The sequence below is a fragment of the Herpailurus yagouaroundi genome, unplaced genomic scaffold (assembly GCF_014898765.1).
Source record: "Herpailurus yagouaroundi ecotype Mexico unplaced genomic scaffold, PumYag 160, whole genome shotgun sequence".
NCBI lineage: Eukaryota > Metazoa > Chordata > Mammalia > Carnivora > Felidae > Herpailurus > Herpailurus yagouaroundi.
The window spans coordinates 53,536,388-53,559,645 of record NW_024412401.1 but is presented as its reverse complement, the minus strand read 5'-3'; the positions used below and the strand labels follow the sequence as shown (position 1 = coordinate 53,559,645).

The 23,258-nt window shown below is 47.8% G+C and overlaps 1 protein-coding gene across 5 annotated transcripts in view; it reads left to right on the top strand.

Moving 5' to 3' along the window:
* The first annotated feature begins 12,071 nt into the window (after positions 1-12,071).
* Positions 12,072-23,258, top strand: part of MED27 (mediator complex subunit 27) — a 248,821-nt gene continuing 237,634 nt past the window's right edge. For 2 of the 5 annotated variants that reach the window (XM_040482702.1, XM_040482700.1), the window contains exons 1-2: positions 12,073-12,306; positions 14,393-14,537. In XM_040482702.1, coding sequence (XP_040338636.1) covers positions 12,104-12,306; positions 14,393-14,537 — 348 coding nt within the window. In that variant the 5' untranslated portion in view covers positions 12,073-12,103. Of the gene's footprint in view, positions 12,307-14,392; positions 14,538-23,258 lie in introns of all 5 variants that reach the window. The other 3 variants (XM_040482698.1, XM_040482701.1, XM_040482699.1) reach the window with 3 other exon arrangements.

The following is a 23,258-nucleotide window of genomic DNA, read 5'->3' as shown; positions in this document are numbered from 1 at the left end:
ATTTGAAACCCAAACCCTCTCTTCCTTCCAGAACCTCTAAGGATGCACACTCTCTTCAGAGGGGTGGACTGTCCTGAAGGCTAGATTCTGATCTTGGCACAGAGGTTCTCAAAGGGAAAGCCCTAACGATCATACCACCCAGTCAAAAGACCCCTCGGTTCCTACCTGTTCCCTCTCTTTCACCACGGGAAAGCAACAACAACAACAACAACAACACGCCAACAAACTTGTCAGACTTAACGTGAAGTGACTCCAACAAAGACTTGATGGAATGTGCAGGCACATCATCAATGTGTGGCCCAAGAGTGATTTTGTTCCACAGTTGATGTTTGCATGAAAGGCTCCTTGGGATCTCACCTCTCATGACTTCTCCTCTCCCTTCTCTTCCCTTGTTCTTCCCGCAGATATCACCCCAGCCCAATCCCTGACTTCACACAGGTTACCACTCAAAGATCTCCTTATCAGAATGGCCACCCTCCCTGTCACTCTACTTCTTTGTCCTGCTCCCTTTTCCTTCTTGACAGTTTTCATTACGTGACACATTACAGATAAAGCTATTCTTTTTTGTCATCTGCTTCTTTTCACTAGGCTCTGCAAGGCAGGGACTTTATGTCTAACCATGGACCCCGCTGAATCCCCTGGGCATATTCAACTCATCAATATTTATTGGATAAATGTTTGGGGATCAATCGGTGGGTATCAATCTATGGCTGTCAATCTCAGAATATCCTGCAGACAGCCTTGAGAATGACAGGCTTAACTTTAATGCAACCCCCTTCAGGAGCCCTTTCTCACTCCCAAAGAAAGTGACTCTCCCTTCTGTAAGTTCTCTTCCAACTCAGTGGTCCTCTTTCAGATGGCCTTGATCTCATGGAAGTTTGAGTTTTGGTTGACTTGCATTCATATCGCTCTTGTTAGGAGCAGTTCCCAGAGAGTGATCACTCAGCCAGAGGCTAGCAGGTGCTCAGAAAACACAGGTGTAAAAAGGAATGACGTCCTCCTCCTCCTCCCTCTGTTCTCTTTAATGGAAACATTTCGGCATTCGTGATGAAAACCTGTCATATCCAGCATAATTTGGGGTGCTGGTTAGCAGTTTGGGTGAGGCGTGGAATGATGGCCGGCTCAAAGAACTTCTACTGCCTGCTCAATTACACACACTATCATGTTAGGTATCATTTAGTATTAATTTTAAAAGTCCTCTTACAACTCAAGAATCAAAAGACAACCGACTCAACTTAAAAGTTGAACAAAGGATTGGACAGACATTTCTCCAAAGAAGATACTCAAATGGCCAATAGGCACAAGGAAAGATGCTCAACATCATTAGTCACAAGGGACATGCAAATAAAACCACAATGAGAAAAAATCAAATCAGAATCACACCCACTAGGATGGCTTTAATCAAAAAGACAGACAATAGGGGCGCCTGGGTGGCTCAGTCAGTTGAGCGTCCGATTTCGCCTCAGGTCATGATCGCGCTGTCTGTGAGTTCGAGCCCCGCGTCGGGCTCTGTGCTGACAGCTCAGAGCCTGGAGCCTGCTTCGGATTCTGTCTCTCTCTCTCTCTGCCCCTCCCCCACTCACACACACACTCTCTCTCTCTCCTTCGAAAATAAGTACACGTTAAAAAAAATAAAAAGACAGACAATAAAAAGTGTTGGCGAGGATGCAGAGGACTGTCATACCTCACTGGTGGGGAGGTACAATGGTGTCACCACTGTAAAAAACTTTGGCAGTTTCTCAAAAATGTAAACGGTCACCACACGACCCGGCAATTCCACTCCTAGATAAATATCCAAGAGAATTGAAAACATGGGTCCATACGCTAACTTGCACACATCTGTTCACGGCAGCATTATTCAGAACAGCCAAAAAAGTGAAAGCAATCCAAGTGTCCATCATCCGTTGAACACAGAAGCAAAATGTGCTGGAGCCGTTCTTTTTTGGCCATAAAGAGGAGGAAAATACTGAACCGTGCTACAACGTGGATGAGCCTTGAAAACATTATGCTAAGTGAAACAAGCCAGACGCAAAACACCACTCATCGTATGATTCCATTTGTATGAAATTTGCAGGAGAGGCAAATCCATAGAGACAGAGAGTAATTAGTGGTTTCCAGGGACTGACGGGAGTGGAAGACATTCAGGAATTAGATAGTGGTGATGGTTGCACAGCTTTGTGGACGTCTCTGAAAGACCGGTTTTGAAAAGGCGAATATTAAGGTATGTGAATTACATTCCAACGAGGCTATTATTTTAAGGGGGAAAAAAAAGGTCCTCAGCTCTCAGTAATTGAACACTTACTAAAGGCGATTCCCATAGTTAGCTCTTACGCACGCAATCCATCGTGGGAAACACAACGCAACGCAACACAACAAAAACCCACCTGCAAACCAAGCGGTTGAATTCTGACAGTTACCATTTTGACAGCCTTCAGTCCCTGCCCCCACCCGCCCAGTGCAGATAACTCAAGACATCACCTTTTGGGTGAAAATAAAACAGAAGTCCCTCTCTTGGAGAAATTATGCAGGACCATGAAATGAGTGTTGGCAATACTATGGTACCTCCTTCTTTCCAACAATGACTATCACAGTGGACAGTGTCCTGCCTAATTTTGGTGCTCAAGAAGCCACTGTTTATTTCTACCAGGCTGTCACCAGAACCAATAAATTCTTTTTTTAAAAATTTTTTACATTTATTTATCTTTGAGAGACAGAGAGAGACAGAGCACAAGTGGGGGAGGGGCAGAGAGAGAGGGAGACACAGAATCCCAAGCAGGCTCCAGGCTCTGAGCTGTCAGCACAGAGGGCGACGCGGGACTCGAACCCACAAACCGCGAGATCATGACCTCAGCTGACGTCGGACGCTCAACTGACTGAGCCACCCAGGCACCCCGAGAACCAATAAATTCTTAAAAAAAAATTTTTTATAATTTTTTTTAACGTTTTATTTATTTTTGAGACAGAGAGAGACAGAGCATGAACGGGGGAGGGGCAGAGAGAGAGGGAGACACAGAATTGGAAGCAGGCTCCAGGCTCTGAGCCATCAGCCCAGAGCCTGACGCGGGGCTCGAACTCACGGACCGCAAGATCGTGACCTGAGCTGAAGTCGGATGCCTAACCGACTGAGCCACCCAGGCGCCCCTAAAAAAAATTTTTTTTAAAGACTTAGAATCTGAAAAACTCAAAGCATATTCAATACCTATATAACATCCTTAAAAAAATAAAACAAAACAAACTTCATTATGGAAAACATCAAACGATATGATGAAACCTCCAAACTAGGCACCAGTGTCATCTGCTGACTGCCACGCTTCTTTCAGCCTTTTCCCCTATGTCTCTTTCCCTCCATATTATTATTTTTTAAGGTTGATTTGTTTTGAGAGAGAGAGAGCGCAAGAGAGCAGGGGAGGGGCAGAGAGAGAGGGAGAGAGAGAATCACAAGCAGGCTCTGGGCTGTCGGCGCAGAGCCCGACGAGGGGCTCAATCCCACGGCCCGAGCTGAAATCAAGAGTCGGATGCTTAACCGAGTGAGCCACGCAGACGCCCCTCCCGCCATATTATTTTGAAGCAAAGCTCCCATATCACATCATTTTACTCGTAACTATCTCAAAATGCACCTCTAAACGATGACTCTTTAAAAAACACAAAATACATTCAGGCTTCCCTTATTTTTACAAACCTTTGCAGAAACAGTTTGTATGATGTCCTTTTTTTTATTGTTATCCCCATTCTCCATGGAAACATAGAAACATGACGAGCAATTACTACTATTTACAGGAGTAGCTCTTGTGTGCCAGACAGTTTCCTGGGGGCTTTCCACATATTATCTAATATAACGTTTGCATCAATCACAAGGACTTAGCCATTATCACCCTCCATGCCCCGCTGCCCAGCTCAGGGAGGTTAGGTGACCTAGCCAAGGGTCAGACTGGCTGGCCCAACCTCTCGTTCCTGCTCAAGCTTCTCCCTTGCCTGCCTTTGTTTCAGGACTACGCCGACCAATTGTGTGGACACTAGCCACATGTGGCTACTGGGCTGAAAGGTAGCTAATGTGCCTCGTTCAATTCGAAACGTACCGTAGGTCTAATTCCAAAGGATTCCTAGGCAAAAAAGAATGTAAATTATCTCAGTAATTTTTGTATTGAAATGTCATGGTTTGCACATATTATATGAAATGCAATCTTTTTTTTTAATTTGTATTAAAAAATGTGTTTCATGTTTATTTTTGAGAGAGCGAGAGAGAGACAGAGACAGAGAGACAGAGAGCGAGTGGGGGGGGTGCAGAGAGAGAAGGAGACACAGAACCCTTAGCAGGCCTCCGGGCTCTGATTTGTCAGCACAGAGCCCGACGCGGGGCTCGAACTCATGAAGTGTGAGATCATGACGTTGGACGTTCAACTGACTGAGCCACCCAGATGCCCCTGTATTAAATAAAATGGGTTTTTAAAAATTTTTTTAATGTTTATTTATTATTGGGAGACGGAGAGAGACAGAGCATGGGCAGGGGAGGGGCAGAGAGAGAGGGAGACACAGAATCCGAAGCAGGCTCCAGACTCCGAACTGTCAGCACAGAGCCCGACGCGGGGCTTGAACTCAAAGAGTGTGAGATCGTGACCTGAGCCGAAGTCGGACACTCAACCGACTGAGCCACCCAGGTGCCCCTTAAATAAAATGTTTTAAAGATGAATTTTACCTGTTTCTCCTTACCATTTCCCCCCAATCATGGCAAAATATACATAACATAAAATTGACCATCCTGGTCAGCGGCAGGTTCACCCATGTTGTAGCCTGTGTCAAAAGGTCCTTTTATTGGAGCCTGAATAATGTTCTGTTGTATGGATAGACCACAGTTTGTTTAACCATCTACCCACTGATGGATATTTGGGTTGCTTCCACCACGTGACTACTGTGAATAATGCTGCTACGAACATGGGTGTGCGAATATCTTTTTGGGACCCTGTTTTCGATTCTTTGGAGTATATACCCAGAGTGGAATTGCTAAATAATGTAGCAAGCAATTCTAGTTTTAATATTCTGAGGAAACATCGTACCGTTTCCCATAGCGGCTGAGTCATTTTGTCTTCCCGCCGTCAGTATACCAGGGCTCCAGTGCTCCATACCCTACCCACAAGTTCTTTGCCTTCTTTTTTTAAATAGTAGCCATCCTAATAGTTGTGAGGCTCTTTGCCTTTTTAAATATAACTATTAGAAACTGTGTGGGTCAGGGGCACCTGGGTGGCTCAGTCAGTTAAGTGGCTGACTTTGGCTCAGGTCGTGATCTTGCGGTTCGTGAGTTCGAACCCCGCGTGGGGCTCCGTGCTGACAGCTCAGAGTCTGGAGCCTGCTTCAGATTCTGTGTCTCCCTTTCTCTCTGCTCATGCTCTGTCTCTCTCTGTGTCCCCAAAAATGATTAAATGTTAAAAAATTTTTTACAAAAGACAACACGTGGCTCACATTTATGGCTCGCACTGTATCTCTATTGGACAGCCAGGCTGACAGACAGGCTGGGAAGGAAAGGTGGAACTCAGTTTCCCAGCCTCCTTCGCAAGTAGGGGTGGCCACGTGACATTGTCCTGGCTAATGAGGTGTGAGCAGAAGCCCAAGGATGCCACCTCCGCCCCTTCCTCCTTCCTCCTGCTTGTAATACAGAGCTGGGACCCAGCCATCTTGCAACCATGAAGTGACAGAAATGAGTCTAGACCTAAGGGCACTTGGGCAGACTGGTGAAAGGCGTGGGCCCCTGAGGAGCCACTGCACCAGCCCCATATCATGTGCCCCCCAGACCACTTCTCAGGTGAGACCAGTCAGCCCTCTCTCTTCAAACCACCTTTAGTGTTGTATGTGATTGTTAGTTTCAGCCAAACACTTTCTCTGATGGCATCCTTCGGAAGCGGGACAGCTGGGATTCGAGCACATGTCTGTCTGCTGTCTGTCCTGTCAACCCTGTGCTCTTTCCACCTCTATCCCCCACTACCTTCCAAGAATGGACTGGTTTTTGGAGTGAGGTGGAATCTAGTGAGGCTGTCCTCCACACCTATTATCCCCACACAGGCAAAGTGATTTGCAACCAAATGGCGGGAAGACACAACTTGCAGGGAACACGTTCCCTTCATGCACCAAGGTTTGGTGTTAGAGGCTCGACAACTGCATAGTTCAAGGTGGAAAACCCCAGGCCGTCAACAACACGGAACTGAAGAAATTATGTAAAGCCATCGAATGGAATCTTCGGCGGTCATTAAAATGTTTTAGAAGACCTAGTTTGCGGTAGGAAAAGGCATTTAGGCTAATTATGAATCATAGAGGTCACAAGATAGTATGATTCCAATTTTGTAAAATAATGTGTATGTGTGAACAGCCAAAACATCGAGTGGTGGATTTAGGCATAAACTTCTCTTCTCGTAGAGGTTTTTTTTTTTTTTTTTTTTTTTTTTTCCTACAGTTTCCCACATTTCAAAGTGTGTATTTGAGATTAGGAAAAGTAAAGTGACACATTGTAAAGAATAAGACTGCAGCGCAAGGGGAACGGATCCTCTCTTTGTCAGGAAACTGACGTGCCTTCTTTTGCGGTCTTACCTGAGGCTTGGAGGAGGGGGTGCGGAGCTGGAGGGGAGTGCTGGGAGGAGTAGGGGGGTGCTCATGAGAGCTCCGAGACAGGGATCCCTTGTGTTGCTGTGGCTGTCCATCTGCCTTGGCTTCCCCCATGTGCCCTCTGTACCCACGTTCTGTGTGAGGGTTACGCACTTAGTAGCTTCTGATGCTTGTGGTTCATCGTCGGTCTTGATTAAAACACAGCGTCCGTGGGGCGCCTGGGTGGCTCAGTCGGTTAAGCATCTGACCTCTGCTCGGGTCATGATCTCACGGTTCGTGCGTTCAAGCCCCGCATCGGGCTCTGTGCCGACAGCTCAGAGCCTGGAGCCTGCTTCAGATTCTGTGTCTCCCTCTCGCTCTGCCCCTGCCCCACTCACACTCTGTCTCTGTCTCTCAAAAAGTGAATAAACGTTAAAAAAATTTTTTTAAAAACCCAAAACCACAGCGTCCACATAACACAGTAATAGGATTAGAAGGCGATCCCTCCCGCAAATGGGCTGTGGCTGAGCCTGCACAAACAGCTTGCGTTTTGCTCCAGTTTGATTTAGCCTAATGTGTTGGTAAAAGGGTCCATCCCTGAGACGTTTTGTACTTAATTACGTCTGAACACGGGCGAAAGCGGAGGTCTCTAACAACAGGCTTGGTGGTTGATTAAGTGAGCATCCAAACGGGCAATCAATAATTTACTGAAATATTTAAAATACCTCCTGGCTTCCTGTGATGGGAAGAATATGGCTCCCGTGTGGTCCATTGTTGCCGTCCTGCAGGTGGAGGTACCCCTGCCTTTCTGGTGTTTGTGCCTCGAAGCTTGGACGCTTCTGTTCACCTTCTCCATAGCGAGAGAGCCGACTTTTACAAACACAGATCAATCCCAGCACGACCTCCCCTCAAACTGTACTCCCCTACCTCTGTCCCCCACCGCACCTGGTTAGCCCCAATTCTCCTCGGAAGGCTTGGCCCGGGCCTCCCCTGTGCAGAAAGATGCTGTGACTGCCCTCTCTAAGAACCTCAAAATGCTCCGTGCAGGTCTCTTATCCTGCAGTTGAACCTCACCGTGTCTCATGTTCCATTTGTGTCTGACTCCCTTGCGAGGCTGTGAGCGAGCGCTATGAGAGCAGAACCAGGTTCCATTTGGATCCTTATTCAATCCTTCTGTTCGGTGAGTGTCGCTGGGCAAGAGAATGAATCAGAGTGCGGGAATCCAGGTACGGTGGTTGTGATCGGCATTAACGAGGAGCGGTCCTCTCCTTTTCCTGCTTCCTGAACTCCTGACATGTTCCTCCTATCTTATGCTCCCGGGTTGTCAGTTCTGGAGGTGATGCCCCTTCCTTATCCTCTAGATGCAAGGTCTGAGGTCCAGAAGGGTTAACTCATGTGCCTGAGAGACACAAGTCCAGGCTGATTTCCTCCTCTCCAGGATCCTCTGTGTCCTTGCAGACCATTTGCTCATCATCATCATGTCAGAATCACAGCAGGCAACATAAGAGGAAAACAGGAGTGAGGCTGGGTTCAGAAGAGACCGCGAGAAGATTCTTGACCATACTTGTTTTAGATTAATTTTAATAAACCTGATGCTAAGCACTCTACAGATAACTGATGCACTGAGCCTTAAACAGGTGAATGTGGAGAAACACACAACCCACTTCAGATATTTTCAGGGACATTTACTAGACCAGACGGGGCCTGGTTTTACCACTGGCTCCCCAGCTGTTTAACAAAATGTCGAGACATCAGATATCTATATTTGTTGAACGACCGACTTGAATGCCTACCATGTTCCCAGAACTGTGCGCTGCCTCAATTTAATCCTCGGATCAACCCCCAAGGTCTTAAGCATTATGCCACACTGATTACGGCAGGTGGCTTAGTTACGTTGCGGCTTATCCAAGGCAGATTTGGGTTTAAATCTATCTGGTGACATTCTGCCCAACCGTCCAATGCAGTGTTCTGCATCTAGCAAATCCTTAATAATTATTAATTGATGAGGGTGCTTTCTCAGTCTGAATGCTTAAACCACATGCTCTCTGAATATGATGGGAGTTGCTGCATATTTTAATTAAATACTGACAACTTTAATTCTGATTGCTCATTCTAATACTCTTGAGCTGATAGCACCAAGCTAATGGCTTGTTCATTTTGGAAGATATTAGCAGCAGGGTGCTGCCTTTTACCCAAACATAAGATCACAATAATTAAAATCTGATATTGCTCAAAATGAACTCCTTTTAAACTAATTTATATCCCACAAACACACACAGATGCAAGCCTATATGTGCCACCATTCTCTAGAATTTATGGCACCTTAGAGAAACTCTGTCCATTCCCTTCCAAAATGAAAAGTTTTCTGTTGCTGTGATGAAAGTCTCCTTACTAGGTTCAGGGGAAATGTGTATTTCCACTGATCATTTTCTGAGTTTCCCAGAAGAGGGGAGCCAGAGAGAAATCTTGAAAACGAATGACTGTGGGAGCGGAGCATATTTGTACTTTATTGTTCCAATCAGTATCTTAACCACTGAATCAGAGAATAAGACAGAGGAAAATCTTATTGTGTGGGGAGTGGGGAGGGAGAGGGTGGGTGGGGGAGGTGGGCTGAGAAGGAGGGAGAAATGATATCTGAGTATACAAAGAAATGAAGTAATTTGGAGGGAGGATCCAAGAAGGCAAACATAATATATTGTGTTAACTCATTGCTTCCGCAAACTTACATTGAGTCTTTTATGCTCCAGGCACTGGAGATCTGGTGGTTACAGGATAGCCCTGGGCCATACCTCCATAGTGCTTGCTTTAGAGCATGATTCTACCCAGAGGTCCATCTTTGGGCTTTAGGGGGGCTATGAACCCCCTAAAATTGTATGCAAAATCTCCAGTTTGTGGGTACATAGAGCATGGGCAGAAATAGACTGGTACAGGGGCATCTGGGTGGCTCAGTCAGTTAGCGTCTGACTTCAACTCAGGTCATGGTGTGTGGGTTTGAACCCTGAGTCAGGCTCAGAGCCTGGAGCCTACTTTGGATTCTGTGTCTCCCTCTCTCTCTGCCTCTCCCCCACTCATGTTCTGTCTCCCTCCCCTCTCAAAAATAAATAAACATTTAAAAAATTAAAAAAAAAAAAAGAAAAAAGAAATAGACTAGTACATTTTTTCCCTCGGGAACAGAGTATACAGCCAGGGTCCCTTCAGGGGACCCAATAAGGTGAATAACCATGATAATGGAGTTTGACTTCTCTAATCTTTCCCTAGAAGGGATCAACACCAAAAGAGGCCCACAAACACAGATGTTTTCTTTCGTTTTTATGAAGTTAAAAAGTATTTGCTACGAAAATCTTAAAAAACACACACACACACACACAAATCCAAACCCTATATGCCCAAGGAGATAAAAAGGCCACAGAGAAATAATGGATTATAGGACACAGTTAATTGACAAGCTGTTAGCAACAGGGGAATGTCACTAGAGATCATTGGACCCAATAGATCCATTGTTCTCGCTTTTGATTCTGTACTAAGTCCTCGAGTGGGGATAGAAGCACAGGTCACAGACCCACGGGACACTTTCCCAGCATTCCCCTGGCAGCTACAATCTTCTGAGTATTTATTACTTGCCAAGCATTATTTCAAAAGCTTTGCCTTCAAGGTGTTATTAAACCTCACAGCTATTTTCTAAACTTAGGTGTTATTTGTAGTTCTATTTTACAGATGAGAAAACTGAGGATCCGGGAGTTCAGGAACTTGTTCAGGGTTCCACAGCTGGAAGTTTCTCCTATCTCTTACCCCTTCGCCTTAGGAAAAGCTGCCAATGGCAACACTATGAAGGTGGTGTAGGGGGGACTGGGGGGTGGGGGAGCGAGCTTGGAGAAGGAAGAGTGGGGGAACTACTCAGGAAGTGGGTTTGAGGTGAACTCCACAATTTCACGATGATTTTGTCAAATGTCTCTGAGTGTGTCTGATGTCCTGATCAGATTCTGGTGGTGCATTTTTGGCAGGAATATCCCAGAATTCGTGTTGCACTTTTCTCTGGGCATTGTATCAGGAGATGGTTTGGGGATGTAGTGCTCGTCTCTTGCTAGGGTAGTATGTGCCAGGCTGCTCCACTGTGAAGTCAGTATTACCCTTCTCTTTTGCATTACAGAATTAAAATACAAGAATTAGGGGGGCCTGGGAGGCTCATCTGTTGAGAGCCCATTTTGGCTCAGGTCATGACCTCACAGTCTGTGAGTTCAAGTCCTGCGTCGGGCTCTGTGCTGACAACTCATAGCCTGGAGCCTGCTTCGGATCCTGTCTCTCTCTCTCTCTCTCTCTCTCTCTCCCTCCCCCACTCGTGATCTGTTTCTCTCTCTCTCAAAAATAAAATAAACATAAAAAATTAAAAAAAAAATAAAAAACAAGAATTATGGTAAAATATGCATAACGTAAAATGTACATTTAACCATTTTAAGTGTCCAGTTCTGCAGCATTAAGCGCATTCACGCTGTTGAGAAACCATCACCACTCTCCACGGAGCTTTTTTCGTCTTCCGGAACTGAAACTCTCTGTTGATTGAACACTAACTCTTCATTCTCCCCTTCCTCCAGACCCTGGCACCCACAATTCTACTCCCTGTCTATGAATTTGCCTGTTCTAGATATCTCATCATACAAGACTTATCTTTTTCTGACTGCTTATTTCACTCATCATAATGTCTTCAAGGTTTACCAGGTTGTCAGAATATCCTTTCTTTTTAAGGCTGAATAAATATTCCCTTGTACGTATATATCACATGTTGTTCATGAACTTATCCCACGATGTTCCCTTGGGTTGCTTCAGCCTTTCGGGGATTGTGAATCATGCTGCTATGAACTTGAGAGCACAAATATCTGTTCCGGTCCCCACTTTGCCTTCTCTTGAGTATATAACCAGAAATTTGAGTATATAACCAGTGAAATTGCTGGATCATTATTTTACCCTTAATTAACAGGTGTCTGGTGTGATGATACTTGGAGGCTGTGCAAGCATCCAGGTTTAGCATTCCTTGATTCCTACCTGAATCAATTATTATTCTAATGGTTGCTAAATGGTACTTTCCCCCATCCTTTCTTCTACTTCTATCAGTTGGTATTCTACTGTAGAGAAGAAATTTCCGTTCCCCCTCATTTATTTAAGAATATGGACTCATTTTACCCAGTGGGTCATGATCCTTCACTCCGTGCACACTATTGCTCTGAGCAATTCTTCTCCCTGTGATTCCCACGGGCGCAAGATTGGGTAAACGCCGGAACCTTCTGTATTTCCTTGTCACCGTTAAGAAAGCCGAGGGTGCAGCCTGACTTCCACACATCTAGGCGCTCACTTTCCTGCCCACTCATCTGTTCACTTGAACGGAAACCCTCTTTCCGACAACGTAAGCCTGCACTGACCACCTGGGCAGCCTCGCCCCGCGAGAACTACATTTCCCAGAGGCCTTCGAGGGCCGGCGTCATCAGCGAGCGCGGCCTTTCGCTCACGAAGCCGGCTTTGGAGAGCCCGCTGCGGCGGCGGCAACATGGCGGACGTGCTAAGTGTCGGAGTGAACCTGGAGGCCTTTGCTCAGGCCATCAGTGCCATCCAGGCGTTGCGTTCCAGCGTGAGCAGGGTGTTCGACTGCCTGAAGGATGGCATGCGGAACAAGGAGACGCTGGAGGGCCGGGAGAAGGCCTTCATTGCGCACTTCCAGGACAACTTGCATTCGGTCAACCGGGACCTCAAGTAGGTACCGGCTGAAGGGGCCGGCGCCGGGGACCCCGCCCGGTGTCCACCCTGTCTCGACCCCGCGCGAGTCTTTCTAACCTGGGGCTGCTCTCAGTTTCTTGCTCCCTTGCTGTCTTTCCCTCCCCTCCAAGCCCATGCCTGTTCCTCAGGGACACCTCGTCCCCCACCCCCGCTTTCTCGTCTCCCTTCTCTTGGCCTCCTATTCCTGGCTGCCTCCCGCCGCCCTGGACCTCCCGTGTGGTCGTTCGGTTCCTGACGAGGAGACGTGCTCTTCCCACGAACTTCCACTTCTCACCTCCGCTTCGCAGGTTTCTCACCTGTAGGCCCTCTGTGCCCCACCGTGTCTGATCAAGTACTGCCAAAACGGGACCAGCTCAGCGCTGCCCCAAACCCAAGTGCGCTCGGTCTGATTAGCACCAGTGCCTCGCCCCTGAACCTGGAAGCCATCAGGTCCACTCTAGTCCACTTCCAAACACGATAAAACAGGCCTTGATCTGTACCTTTCCCGCGCCCCCGCCCCCTCCCAAACCACCTGATCAGGACTTCCTTCCCACTCTGCTCCTGGTCAGTTTCTTCCTCTGGAGAGACCTGATCTCAGCCTACACCAGCTCAGTCACCTATGTTTAACTCCCCTCCCCCCCGTATTAATTCGTGGCCCTGTAGGGTTAAGGATTGTATGTTTCTTTCTCTTTCTTACAAGTCACTTTCTTCTATTTTCTAAGTGTTGTGGAAGAATTGAGTGAAAGGGTGATTGTGAAAAGCCCAGCACACAGTAGGAACCCTTTAAATGGTTAGGTCCTGAACTTGTCCTCCCTTCCTTAAGAGAGTGACCCTTCTCAGAGACTTACAGGACTTTTGCTTCTCAGAACTGACCTTAGCAGGGAAAGGCATTTGGTAAGATAGTCATCCTACAATTTCTGGAATGGCTGGATTCCCCCCCCCCCCCCCCCCCCCAACTTGGTTTCCTTAGTAACCAGCTGGAAGGAGGAGGTAGAATGGAGGAGGAGGTGGTGACCAAATGATGGGTGCCTCTTTTGATTTTTTTTTTTCCCCCTTAAGCAGTTGGCATTCTTTTTTGGTGGGAAGCCAGGAAATCACACACCCCTCCTCAACTCCCACATCCACTTGCTGTCTCTGGCGCAGTGCCAGTTAATAGTTCCCCTGCTTGAGGGGTTGCACTGGCTGTTCTTCTTCTTCTTCTTTTTTTTTTTTTTAATTTTTAATGTTTATTTTTGAAGGAGAGACAGAGTGTGAGCGGGGGAGGGGCAGAGAGAGAGGGAGACACGGAATCGGAAGCAGGCTCCAGGCTCCGAGCCATCAGCACAGAGCCCGATGCGGGGCTCCAACTGACAAACTGTGAGATCGTGACCCGAGCTGAGGTCGGACGCTTCACCGACTGAGCCACCCAGGTGCCCCCTGGCTGTTCTTATGTCTCTTGCGTTTCCTCTCTGATCTGCTTCCTTTGGTAATGTTCGGGATCTTATAACCCTTCACCGTTCTAGAAAGTTCAAGAACATTTGCGTTCTGTCGCCTTTTAAAATCTTTACACGGTGGTGCCAAGAAGGTGGCTGAACATTCCAAAATGAGTGTGGCATGAGAAGCTGTTCCTAGAGAGTCTTTTGTTGAACAGTTTGAGACTGGCCTCACAGAATGTGCTCCTGGAATGTGCTTTTGCTGTTGGCTCACTTTCCCAGGCTTCTCTCGAGTTTTCCTGCTAGACCAAAGTGTTTGACACAGCCCCCTCGGTGGTGTCTTCCCGTTCCATTTGTTTATTTTATCTCTTCTTTGTTTTGTTAAGTTTCACCATCTGTGAAGTACCACGTACTAGTCTCTTCCTACGTGAATGATAAATAATTACCATTTATTCAGGTACTCGAATGATCTGTAGCTCGGTTTTAATAGAAGACAAGCTCCCAGTTAGGAGTTTTCTTAATTGTCCCTGATGTTAACCTTTCACAGTATTTCCTCTTAAGAGACTTCTTAAATTTTTTTTTTTTTTTTTTTTTTAACCAATGTGGTTGGCTAAGACTTGACTTCACTTCAGTGGAGTCAGGTTTATTTACTTTATCTCTTTCTTTTCCAGTGAGCTGGAGCGTCTGAGCAATTTGGTAGGCAAGCCATCTGAGAACCATCCTCTCCATAACAGTGGGCTGTTAAGCCTGGATCCTGTGCAGGACAAAACTCCTCTCTATAGCCAACTCCTTCAAGCATATAAATGGTCAAACAAGGTAAGGGAGACATGTCAAAAAGGGAGCTAATAGAGAAAAAGCTGAGTTTTCTTACATTTCAGAAATGCAGAAGGTGAAGGTAAGGCTTTCTTTTTTCTTTTTTTTTTTGGGGGGGGGGGGTTTGTTTGTTCTTGATTCAGCCTGGGGTTACAGATTTGGAATTTCTCTATGAGCTATTTCATAGTCCTCTGAATCTTTGAGGATTCATCATGGTGCTTGGGTAATTCCTTTTTTAAGAAGGTTTAAGTCAGGTACATTTAACCTGGAGACCTGGTGTGGGGAGCAGCTTTTGTGAACTCCTTAAAATCATATGCAAGATGTTGTGTTGTGTGTATGTTTTTTTTTTTCCCCCCTCTGGGGAAGACTTCCTAGCTTGCATCAGATTTGGAAGCATCCATGACCCCTAGAAGGTTAAGGACTGGTGGTCTGAATGTTCAGCCACTGATGCTGTTTATGTTGCTTGTACTGTCTTCCCCTGTGGTCACTGGAAGAACATCGTGAGAGTAGTGTTTGTCAGACTATTCTCTACTCTTTAATTACTGTAGACTGCACTCGAGGGAGCTTGTTCTTTTTTTTTTTATTAAAAATTTTTTTAATGTTTATTTATTTGTTTTTGAGAGAGAGAGAGAGAGAGAGACAGAGCATGAGTGGGGGAGGCATAGAGAGAGAAGGAGACACAGAATCCAAAGCAGGCTCTGAGCTGTCAGCACAGAGCCTGACACGGGGCTCAAACTCACAAACTGTGAGATCATGACCTGAGCTGAAGTCGGATGCTCAACGACTGAGCCACCCAGGCGCCCCTGAGGGAGATTGTTCTGAACACGCTCCATGGAACTTACTCCTCAAGGCCTCCGTCAGCAGGCAGGTCTGTGGCCTAGACCCTGGGACAGCTGTGAAGGGAAGACTAAACTAGAGCCTAAAAATAACGACAACAATTAGGCTCGTAAGCCTGGCAACAGTCTGTTTACTGACAAGTTCCTTTTGTTTGGGTGCTTCGGGTTGTTGTGTATTTTTTTCCCTTGCTGATAAAGAATTAGAATATGTGTTTGGAATCAACTTTCTTCATTACACTGTGCAACTGCTCTGGAAACGGTGGTTCTCACAGTTATTGATAGGGAGCTGCTCTCGCCCCCTCCAGTTATCCATCATCTTTTCCCTCTTTTCTGTGGTCCTTTCCCCCCCTCTGTCTTGGATGCAGATGAGCACTGATGGTTTATCCGGCGAGCAAAATTTTTTCTTTGAGTTTCTCAACAGTATTTAATACACTTCGGTTTGAGGTAGAACTCTAGCAGCTAAGTCTGAGATTCAGGGAGAAGTGATTTGTGCTGGGGGGCATTAAAGAGAACTTGAACCTCTGACACGAACCCTTAGCCCGCACGGGTTGTCCCCCAAACTCTGGGCTGCCATGGATAGAAACCCAGTTGGGTCTTGAGGATCCGGGCACCCAGTTGGTATGGGGACTGTCCCTCTCCTGTTGTCTCTAGGCCTGCTTTCCTGTGTTGGCCTGACGCCTGTGAGGGTGGACAAGACGGCCTGGCAGTTGTAGATTTGCCTGGTTCTTGTAGCAGGTGATCTCCTGCTGTCACACCAGACCCTGAAAAGGGATTTGAGCCCTGCTTGGTAGGTGGCTCCTATCTAAACAGGCCGTGAGTCCAGGAGCGAGATTCTCTGATTGACTGTTACAGATCACCCGAAGCACAGGAAGTGGGGCTCCTTGGAGTTGGAGAGGCAGTTCCCAAAAGGAGGGGGTGCAGGGCAAATAAAAATTATTTCATTGCCATAGCCAGGCGCGAGCCTGTTCCAGCCCCACGCAGACAACACTGCCCTATCTGGCTGTCCTGTTTGAGGCTCTTTGTTTTCCCAGGGGCACTGTAGGTCACCCTTCCATGAGTTTACCCTGGGATTGGGTGGGGTCTGATCAGTAGGCGTATGTGTGACTTATTTCTGGTTGGACTCCTGGTAGAAAGTCTTGCTTTTTGGTGTTTGGACACGGAAGCTGTGTTGGTGTATCACGTGGGTAATGTTTTTGGAATAGGCTAGAGCTATGGAGACTTTTCGGTGGCAGGAAAACTTAGGCTGCTCACAAAACCATGAATGACCGGGACTCCAGGGGAAGTGACTGGTTTCTAATCGAGGCGATGGCACTTGACTTTTGAATGAAGGCAGTGTGCTTGTTCGCCGAATTTAATAGTGTATTGAAATAAACGTCCCTGCTCCCGACCCTTCCCCTTGCTCCAAGCTGGAGAAGAGGTTGTATTAAGGAAAATAACTCTGAGGTGTATGGAACTTCTTGTCCTGGAGATGCTACAGATGAAAATAGATGGTAAATCCCACACAAGCCGTGTGAGAGATGGAGAGGTTTTTAGTTCTGTTCTGGGCCTGGTGAGCCTTCGTAGTAGAGTTCTTTCATCAGCTCCCTAGTGCCCCAGCAGAGGGGCGGTTTGGGGCTGCTCGTACCATTGATCAGTCGAAACAGAGTATGAGTGAGAGATGTGTGGTTTAACCCTTATTTTAAAGCTGAGCACCTTGAGGCCCACTGAACTGACCTGCTCACGGCCTCACAGCTAGACGAGAATTTGCGTTTCCTGACTGAGGTCAGCGTTCTTTTCCTCCAGATTTGATGCCTTAATCCATTTTGGCATAAGGTTTCCGACTACAGAAAACATTTTTCCCCTTCAGCGTTCACCCTAGGAGCAGTTCATACGTTATCTTTCATTCGTGAATCTGTACGCGTTTTGCTAATTTATAATGGTTTGTTGAGAGATGGAGTTGACAGACACGTGGTCTGCGGGGGCCCCCAAACGATTGCTCTTGTCCCAGGCAGACATCACTAATCACCCTCTGCATTCCTTCCTGCTGAGGTCATGCAGGGGCTCACAGCTCTGTTCTGGGACTCAGGGGCCCCTGCCGATTATTCCAAGGTGGGCTGCAGGGAAAACAGGTTTCTTACTTCCATCGTGATAGATAATGTCCCATTTGACTATGACTTATTTATACCTTACCTTACTCTAGAAAGGATTTAAAGTAGATTGCAAGAATACACGAAGCCTTGAAAGAGAGAAACGACGGTAAGGATGCCTTGTGTACATCTCTTTAATAAACTCAGGAAGCAGCCCCAAGAAATAAGCCAGTATTCTAATTTCCAGCTGGGGATATGGAGGCAGCAAGCAATCACGTGTGTTTATTTTGCCCCTCCTACAAACGAAAAGAGCCTTTTCGTCGCTGAAGCCTTCCTCATTCATCATTTTACCCTCAAAGAGTTTAAACCAGGAAGCGCGTTAATATGTTAAGTGAAGTTTGGGGTGACTTGCCAACGTCAGCTTTGCACGCTGTTGGCTGAGAATTGAAGGAAGTGTGGGAAGGGCTTTAATACCACCCGTTATGTGACGAACTTTCTGTTGTATGTGCTGTTGGCCATAGAGAGGTCGCGTTCATGCTTAATGACTAATGATTTTCTTTAGGGGATTTTGTAATTTTCGTAAAGTCAGTTGGAATATTAATTACATGGTAGTTGGCATAATTGTTAGGATAACACATTTAAAAATTAATCTAATCTAATGAAATGATGGCAAATTGCTGTGAGCAGCACTTTCTCCGTGCTGAACTGGGGACAGACTTCAGCTTTTAACTATCATGCACCTATAGATGATTGTTCTGTAGAGGGATGACAGGCTCTCTTGAGGAGGGCACAAAATAATTGGCCTCCACGCTGTCCTTGCCGTAAGGTGGTCCACGTGGACGTTCTGTGGCCGATTATGCTCAGATATGCTGCGGGTTACACCACGCTTCTTCCGGAGACCCCTCCCCGGAGGTTTCCAGCCTCCTGTCACCAGGCTGTTCTTTCTGACTCTGACTTTTTTCGTTTGTTTGTGGCAGAGGCTGCTTGTGCATTTGCCTGAAACCCTGGCTAAGGTCGCAGCCTTTCCCAGGTGACAGCAGAAGCAGAGAAGACCCTGAAGGGTCACTTTTGGTGTGTGTGTGTGGGGGGGGGGGGGGCGGGGTTGGGAAATGGGCGCCAAGGAAGGTGCTGCTGCTGCCTTCGAGGTTTCCACCTGCTTCGTTTCTCATTTTTATTAGAGCAAGAGCTGCTTTCTATTCCGAGAACATTCCGCTGGCAAGTCTGAAGGCTTTTCCTCCATCCTGCCTCCCTGACCATTCCTACCAGCATTTAGTTAAATTAAATGGCTTGAAGCTGCTGTTACGTTTGCCTCGCTCAGATCCATCCTTGAAGGTGTTCCTCATGTGTCCTCATCTTGGAGCTAACGGGGGTGGGGTTGTTTTAGATTGAGCCTCTTCCACGTCCCTGAGGAGGCGCCGCGTCTGTCCTGTTCCCTGCTGGGCGTCCCCAGCACCTAGCAAGGCGCCTGGCACACAGCAAGCATTCCGTTAAAATTCACTGAATGAATGAAAGAAAAAAGAAAAGCCTCTTCTCTTGAATTTTTAATTTACAACCCCTTTTGCAGTTTGCTTGCTCGTGTTTTTTGATGAAGTACGATAAGGACATTGCCATTTTTGGCCATTACTGAGCAATCCAGATGCGCTACGTGGAGATGAGAGGCATTTCTGAGATCCTGTGATGGAGGCCAGGGCTGGCTTCCAGAAGGGTAATTTGGAAGGACAGCCTGAGGTCGGTTGGGGAACTGATGGTAAGCTCCTTGAGGGCTGAGGTTAGCAGTTTTATCCACGACGCTTGTCGCCCATGTGTCCTTTCTGAGAGGGCCGGGTCGACAGCAGGTGCTTCGGAGGGGATGGAGCTTGATAGCAGTCTTCTGGAGTCGACCGAGTCAGGCTAATTTGAGCTACAGCGCCTGATGTCAGGTGCTGTGTGGCAGCTGTCATTTTGGCAGTGGTGTGAAAACTGGGAAGAGAGTTCCATCAGTCTCTTGGGGGTTATCTGTCTCTGTGTATCGTCAGTACCCGATTTCTGTTCCTAGCATTTGCCTTAGCACCAGGCCCGCCCCTGGGGGAGGAATTAGTTCTTCTCTCTGATACGTGCTTGGGGACCACAGACTCATTAAGCACACAGTGCCCCCCAAACCTCGATTCGTCATCGTGACTTCGGACCAGGCGCGGTTGGGGATCGGCCGTGTCGTGAGCACAGGTGCCATTCTTAGGGGCGTCCTCTCACCAGCATGTGGCCTGCACAGCCCCTGCTCACTCAGAACGGGCTTGCTGCCATGGCGGGGGTGGCTCCTGGAGCGGCTGCCCTGGTGAGCCTCGAACCCTACACCCTCTCCTCCCTCCCCAAGCCTTGATGCCGTGGAAGCCATTCTGAAAAGAACACAGAGTAACGTAACCAGAAAAAGACGACAAAACAAAACCAGTCCCCTGGGATTTCTAGATACCGTTGGCGTCAGAAGCAGAGGAGAAGATAGCCAGAAATGTCAGGCCTTCCCTGTAAGTTCTGGAGTTAGGTTGCCTGTGTTCTGATCCGGTTCTGCGCCTTGAACAAGTGAGGAAGAAACTTTTGTAAAGCATCAGTGTCCTCCTCTGTAAAATGGGGATAATGCTAGTGTTTGAATCACGGTGTTGTAGGAAAGATTAAGTGAAGTCATGCACGTAGAGTGCCTTAGGAGACTCACATTCAGTCGGTGTTCTAGAAGTGGTAGTTATGTGTGTAGTTATTTATGGAGTGACAGTATCGCTCAGCAGTTCAGAGCATGGGCTCCAGAGCTGGGCTGCCGTGGTTCACCTCCTAGTCCTGCTGTCTGACAGCTGTGAGGTCCACCTCTCTGGGCCTCAGTTTTCTATTCGGTAAAATGGGGATGATAATTGCACCTACCTCAGAAAGGTATTCTGAGGCTGAACGGGGTCATACAGGTGAAGCATTGAGCTCGCACAGAGTTGCTACTCTCTGGGGGCTGGTCTGCTGTTATCTTCACAAACAACGATGAGGGACAGACTCCTGGGCCACACGGGGCTCTCCTTGAGTAATTTCTGCCCTATTGCACAGCTCCCCAAACTTGATTTTGGTATATTCTTCTGGAATTCTACCCATCAGAGAGTGTTTTAGGTAGTCAACACCTTTTTGCTCTGGGGAAGCCTGAGCGTAGATATTAGTAGTTCACACGTTAACGTGAACTAGCGGGAGGGAGATCTTTCCTCCTAAGATCTGGAGGTTGGACGGGGGGATTGAGAGTTTGGTGAGAAGGGTTGCTAATCTCTTGGTGTGGAGCCCTGGGTTTTGGACAGGGTAGGATCGCATGTGGGAGTTGAGGGGCAGTAAAGGCAGGGTGGGGGTCCCGGGAAGAGACCTCAAGTGGGGAGGAGGGACTGCAGAGAAGGGGTTGAGAAGGGCTGTGTCTCGCTCAGGGCAGCCCATTCGTCCAAAGTGAGGAGGAACCTGCTCGCTGGGCGCTCGGGAAGGCCTCTCTCCCAGAGCTCGGCATTCAGATTGGTCTATAGTGCTCTTACCTGGTGGGAACACTGCTGTGGCCTAGTCAGGGATTTCTTCTTTTCTTTCTTTTTTAAAAATTTATTTATTTTGAGAGAGAGAGTCAGCGAGAGAGAGAGAGAGGGAGAGAGAGGATCTTAACCAGGCTCCATGTTGTCAGTGCAGAGCCCGATGCAGGGCTAGAACTCAAGAACCATGAGATCCTGACCTGAGCCAAAATCAAGAGTCATCGGATACTTAACTGACTGAGCCACCCAGGCGCCTCTAGTCTGGGATTTCTTGCGTCGTTTCTTTAGGAAAATGCTTGCACAGAAAGGCCAGTATAAAAATACACATTTGGATGCTATCCACCTTGTAAATTGGGTGTTTGTTACCGCAGGGCTCTGGGGTCGGACTCTCTTGGGTTTGAATCCCCAGCCCTCTCTGTCAGCTTTCTGATTTGGGGCCAGTGACATAAGCTGGCTCTGTCGTAGCCTCCTCATCAAAGTGGTTTACAACGGCCTCCGTGTCAGGGCTGTGGTGAAGACTGATGGGCTTACCTCTGTGCCCCCCGGTGCCCAGAGCAGCGCGTGTGGTGGGTGTGCATTGGCGTTAGCTCATCCTACTCTTGTTGGTATTTCTGGTGAAGCGTGAGGAGGGCAGCATGCAGTTGTGACAACACGTGACAGAGCTTTTGCGAGACCGGCATTGAGTTTGGGCTGTTGCCTGGCTAGCCGCGTGCCCCGCTGTGTGACCGTGTCCCGGAGGCTGTACCCCTCTGGGTGCTGGCTTCCTTCCTGCTGGATTGAAGACTTGGGTCGGACGATCTCTCCGGCCCCTTTTGGCTCTAACTTGGGAAGAGTCGCAGAGTTATGTATGCGTTTCTGTGGTTATGCAAATGAAAGGGGGGGGGGATGCTGGAAGAAGGTAGCTCTTGTCCGGTAACCTTTCTTAAGCGTAGCGATTGTGTATGCATCTCAGAATATGCCAGAACAGAGCAGCAGCCTAGAGGACTTCAGTGGAAAATTACCTTCCAGAGGTTCTCTAGACGGCAGTAGCCTCTTGTAACACACTGAGTGTAAATGTTAATGAAAATCCAGTGATGCCCCTCTAATTCTAAATGGTTTCTGTCCCAAGGCTTTGGCCTAATTCCACATCTTTATGTTCTACTGGCTAGTGGTTTCTGAAAATCGCCACTTTATTGTTGCCTGGAATCAGATTTGTGCCTCTCTCGGGTTTTTTTTTTTTTTTCCCTCTAAAGGAACAGGAACTCTCTCTAGAAGCTGCCCCGGGTGGCTGCAGAGGCTGCTAGACGTGTGTCACGCCTGCCCCCAGGAGTCAGTCTGTCTGTCTGTAGGGGACTCATCTTGATTCCCTTCCTGGCTGTCTTGCATTAGCCTTTTCTGGGCTGATTAGGTTTGTGTGGTTTGTCCAAAGCCTTCTGGAGATTGTAACCAGAGCCTGAGAAGGGCACTTTGTCTTCTCTTCCAGGAATGTTTAGTAGAAAGGAAATCGTCCCGTATCATTTTTCTTCATGGTGAGTTGCACATTGACGGTGGGGGGAGGAAGCGTAGCATTATAAGCACAGAGAGAATCCGATGTTACGCCTCCCAGTTTTCTCGCCGGCCCTCCTTCGCGGCGGTGCGAGCTGCGGAAATGCCGCTGGGTGATGAGAGCTGTTTCCCCTTGTACGATCCTTCCCCGGGCCACCTCCAGACCCACGTATCAAAGTCCCTACCAGACGTCTGCACTCAGAGACCCAGAGGCCTGGGAGACTGGAATCCGGAACTAAAATCCTACTACCCGCCACTCCCTGCCCCCCGGCCCCTGCTACCTGCTGCTCCTCGTGCTGGACACCAGCCAGGTGCCCGGCCCCTCACCCCTGCTGACCGAAATCGATGGGCTCCACCTCTTGAAAACCTTTTTTTACTCTTTCCTCCCTGTCTTGACTGTTACTGCCTGAGCCCGGGCCTCCATGATGGCCTGAGCGGATGCTATAGGCTTCCCACTGATTTCCTGCCCGTTCCTACCCCTTCTAATCTATTTTCCTCTCGACAGCTCCCCGGGGATCTTTATAACGTAGACATCTGATTGGTTGCTCCTCAGCGGTTTCTTCCATCTCTCTTGGGACCGAGGCCAGCTCCCCAGCTGGCATTTGGAGGCATTCTAGTCGTTGTGCTCAGGGGCCTGAGTCCAGAAGCAGACAGCCCTTTGGCCAGATTCCTTAGCCTCAGTTTCCTCATCTGCAAATGGCACGCAGAGCCCCGCCTCTTAGGGTAGCTGAGAGGGGTACGTGAATACCGCTGTGGCGTGTTGAGCACAGCGCCTGGAGTGTTACCATTTACCAA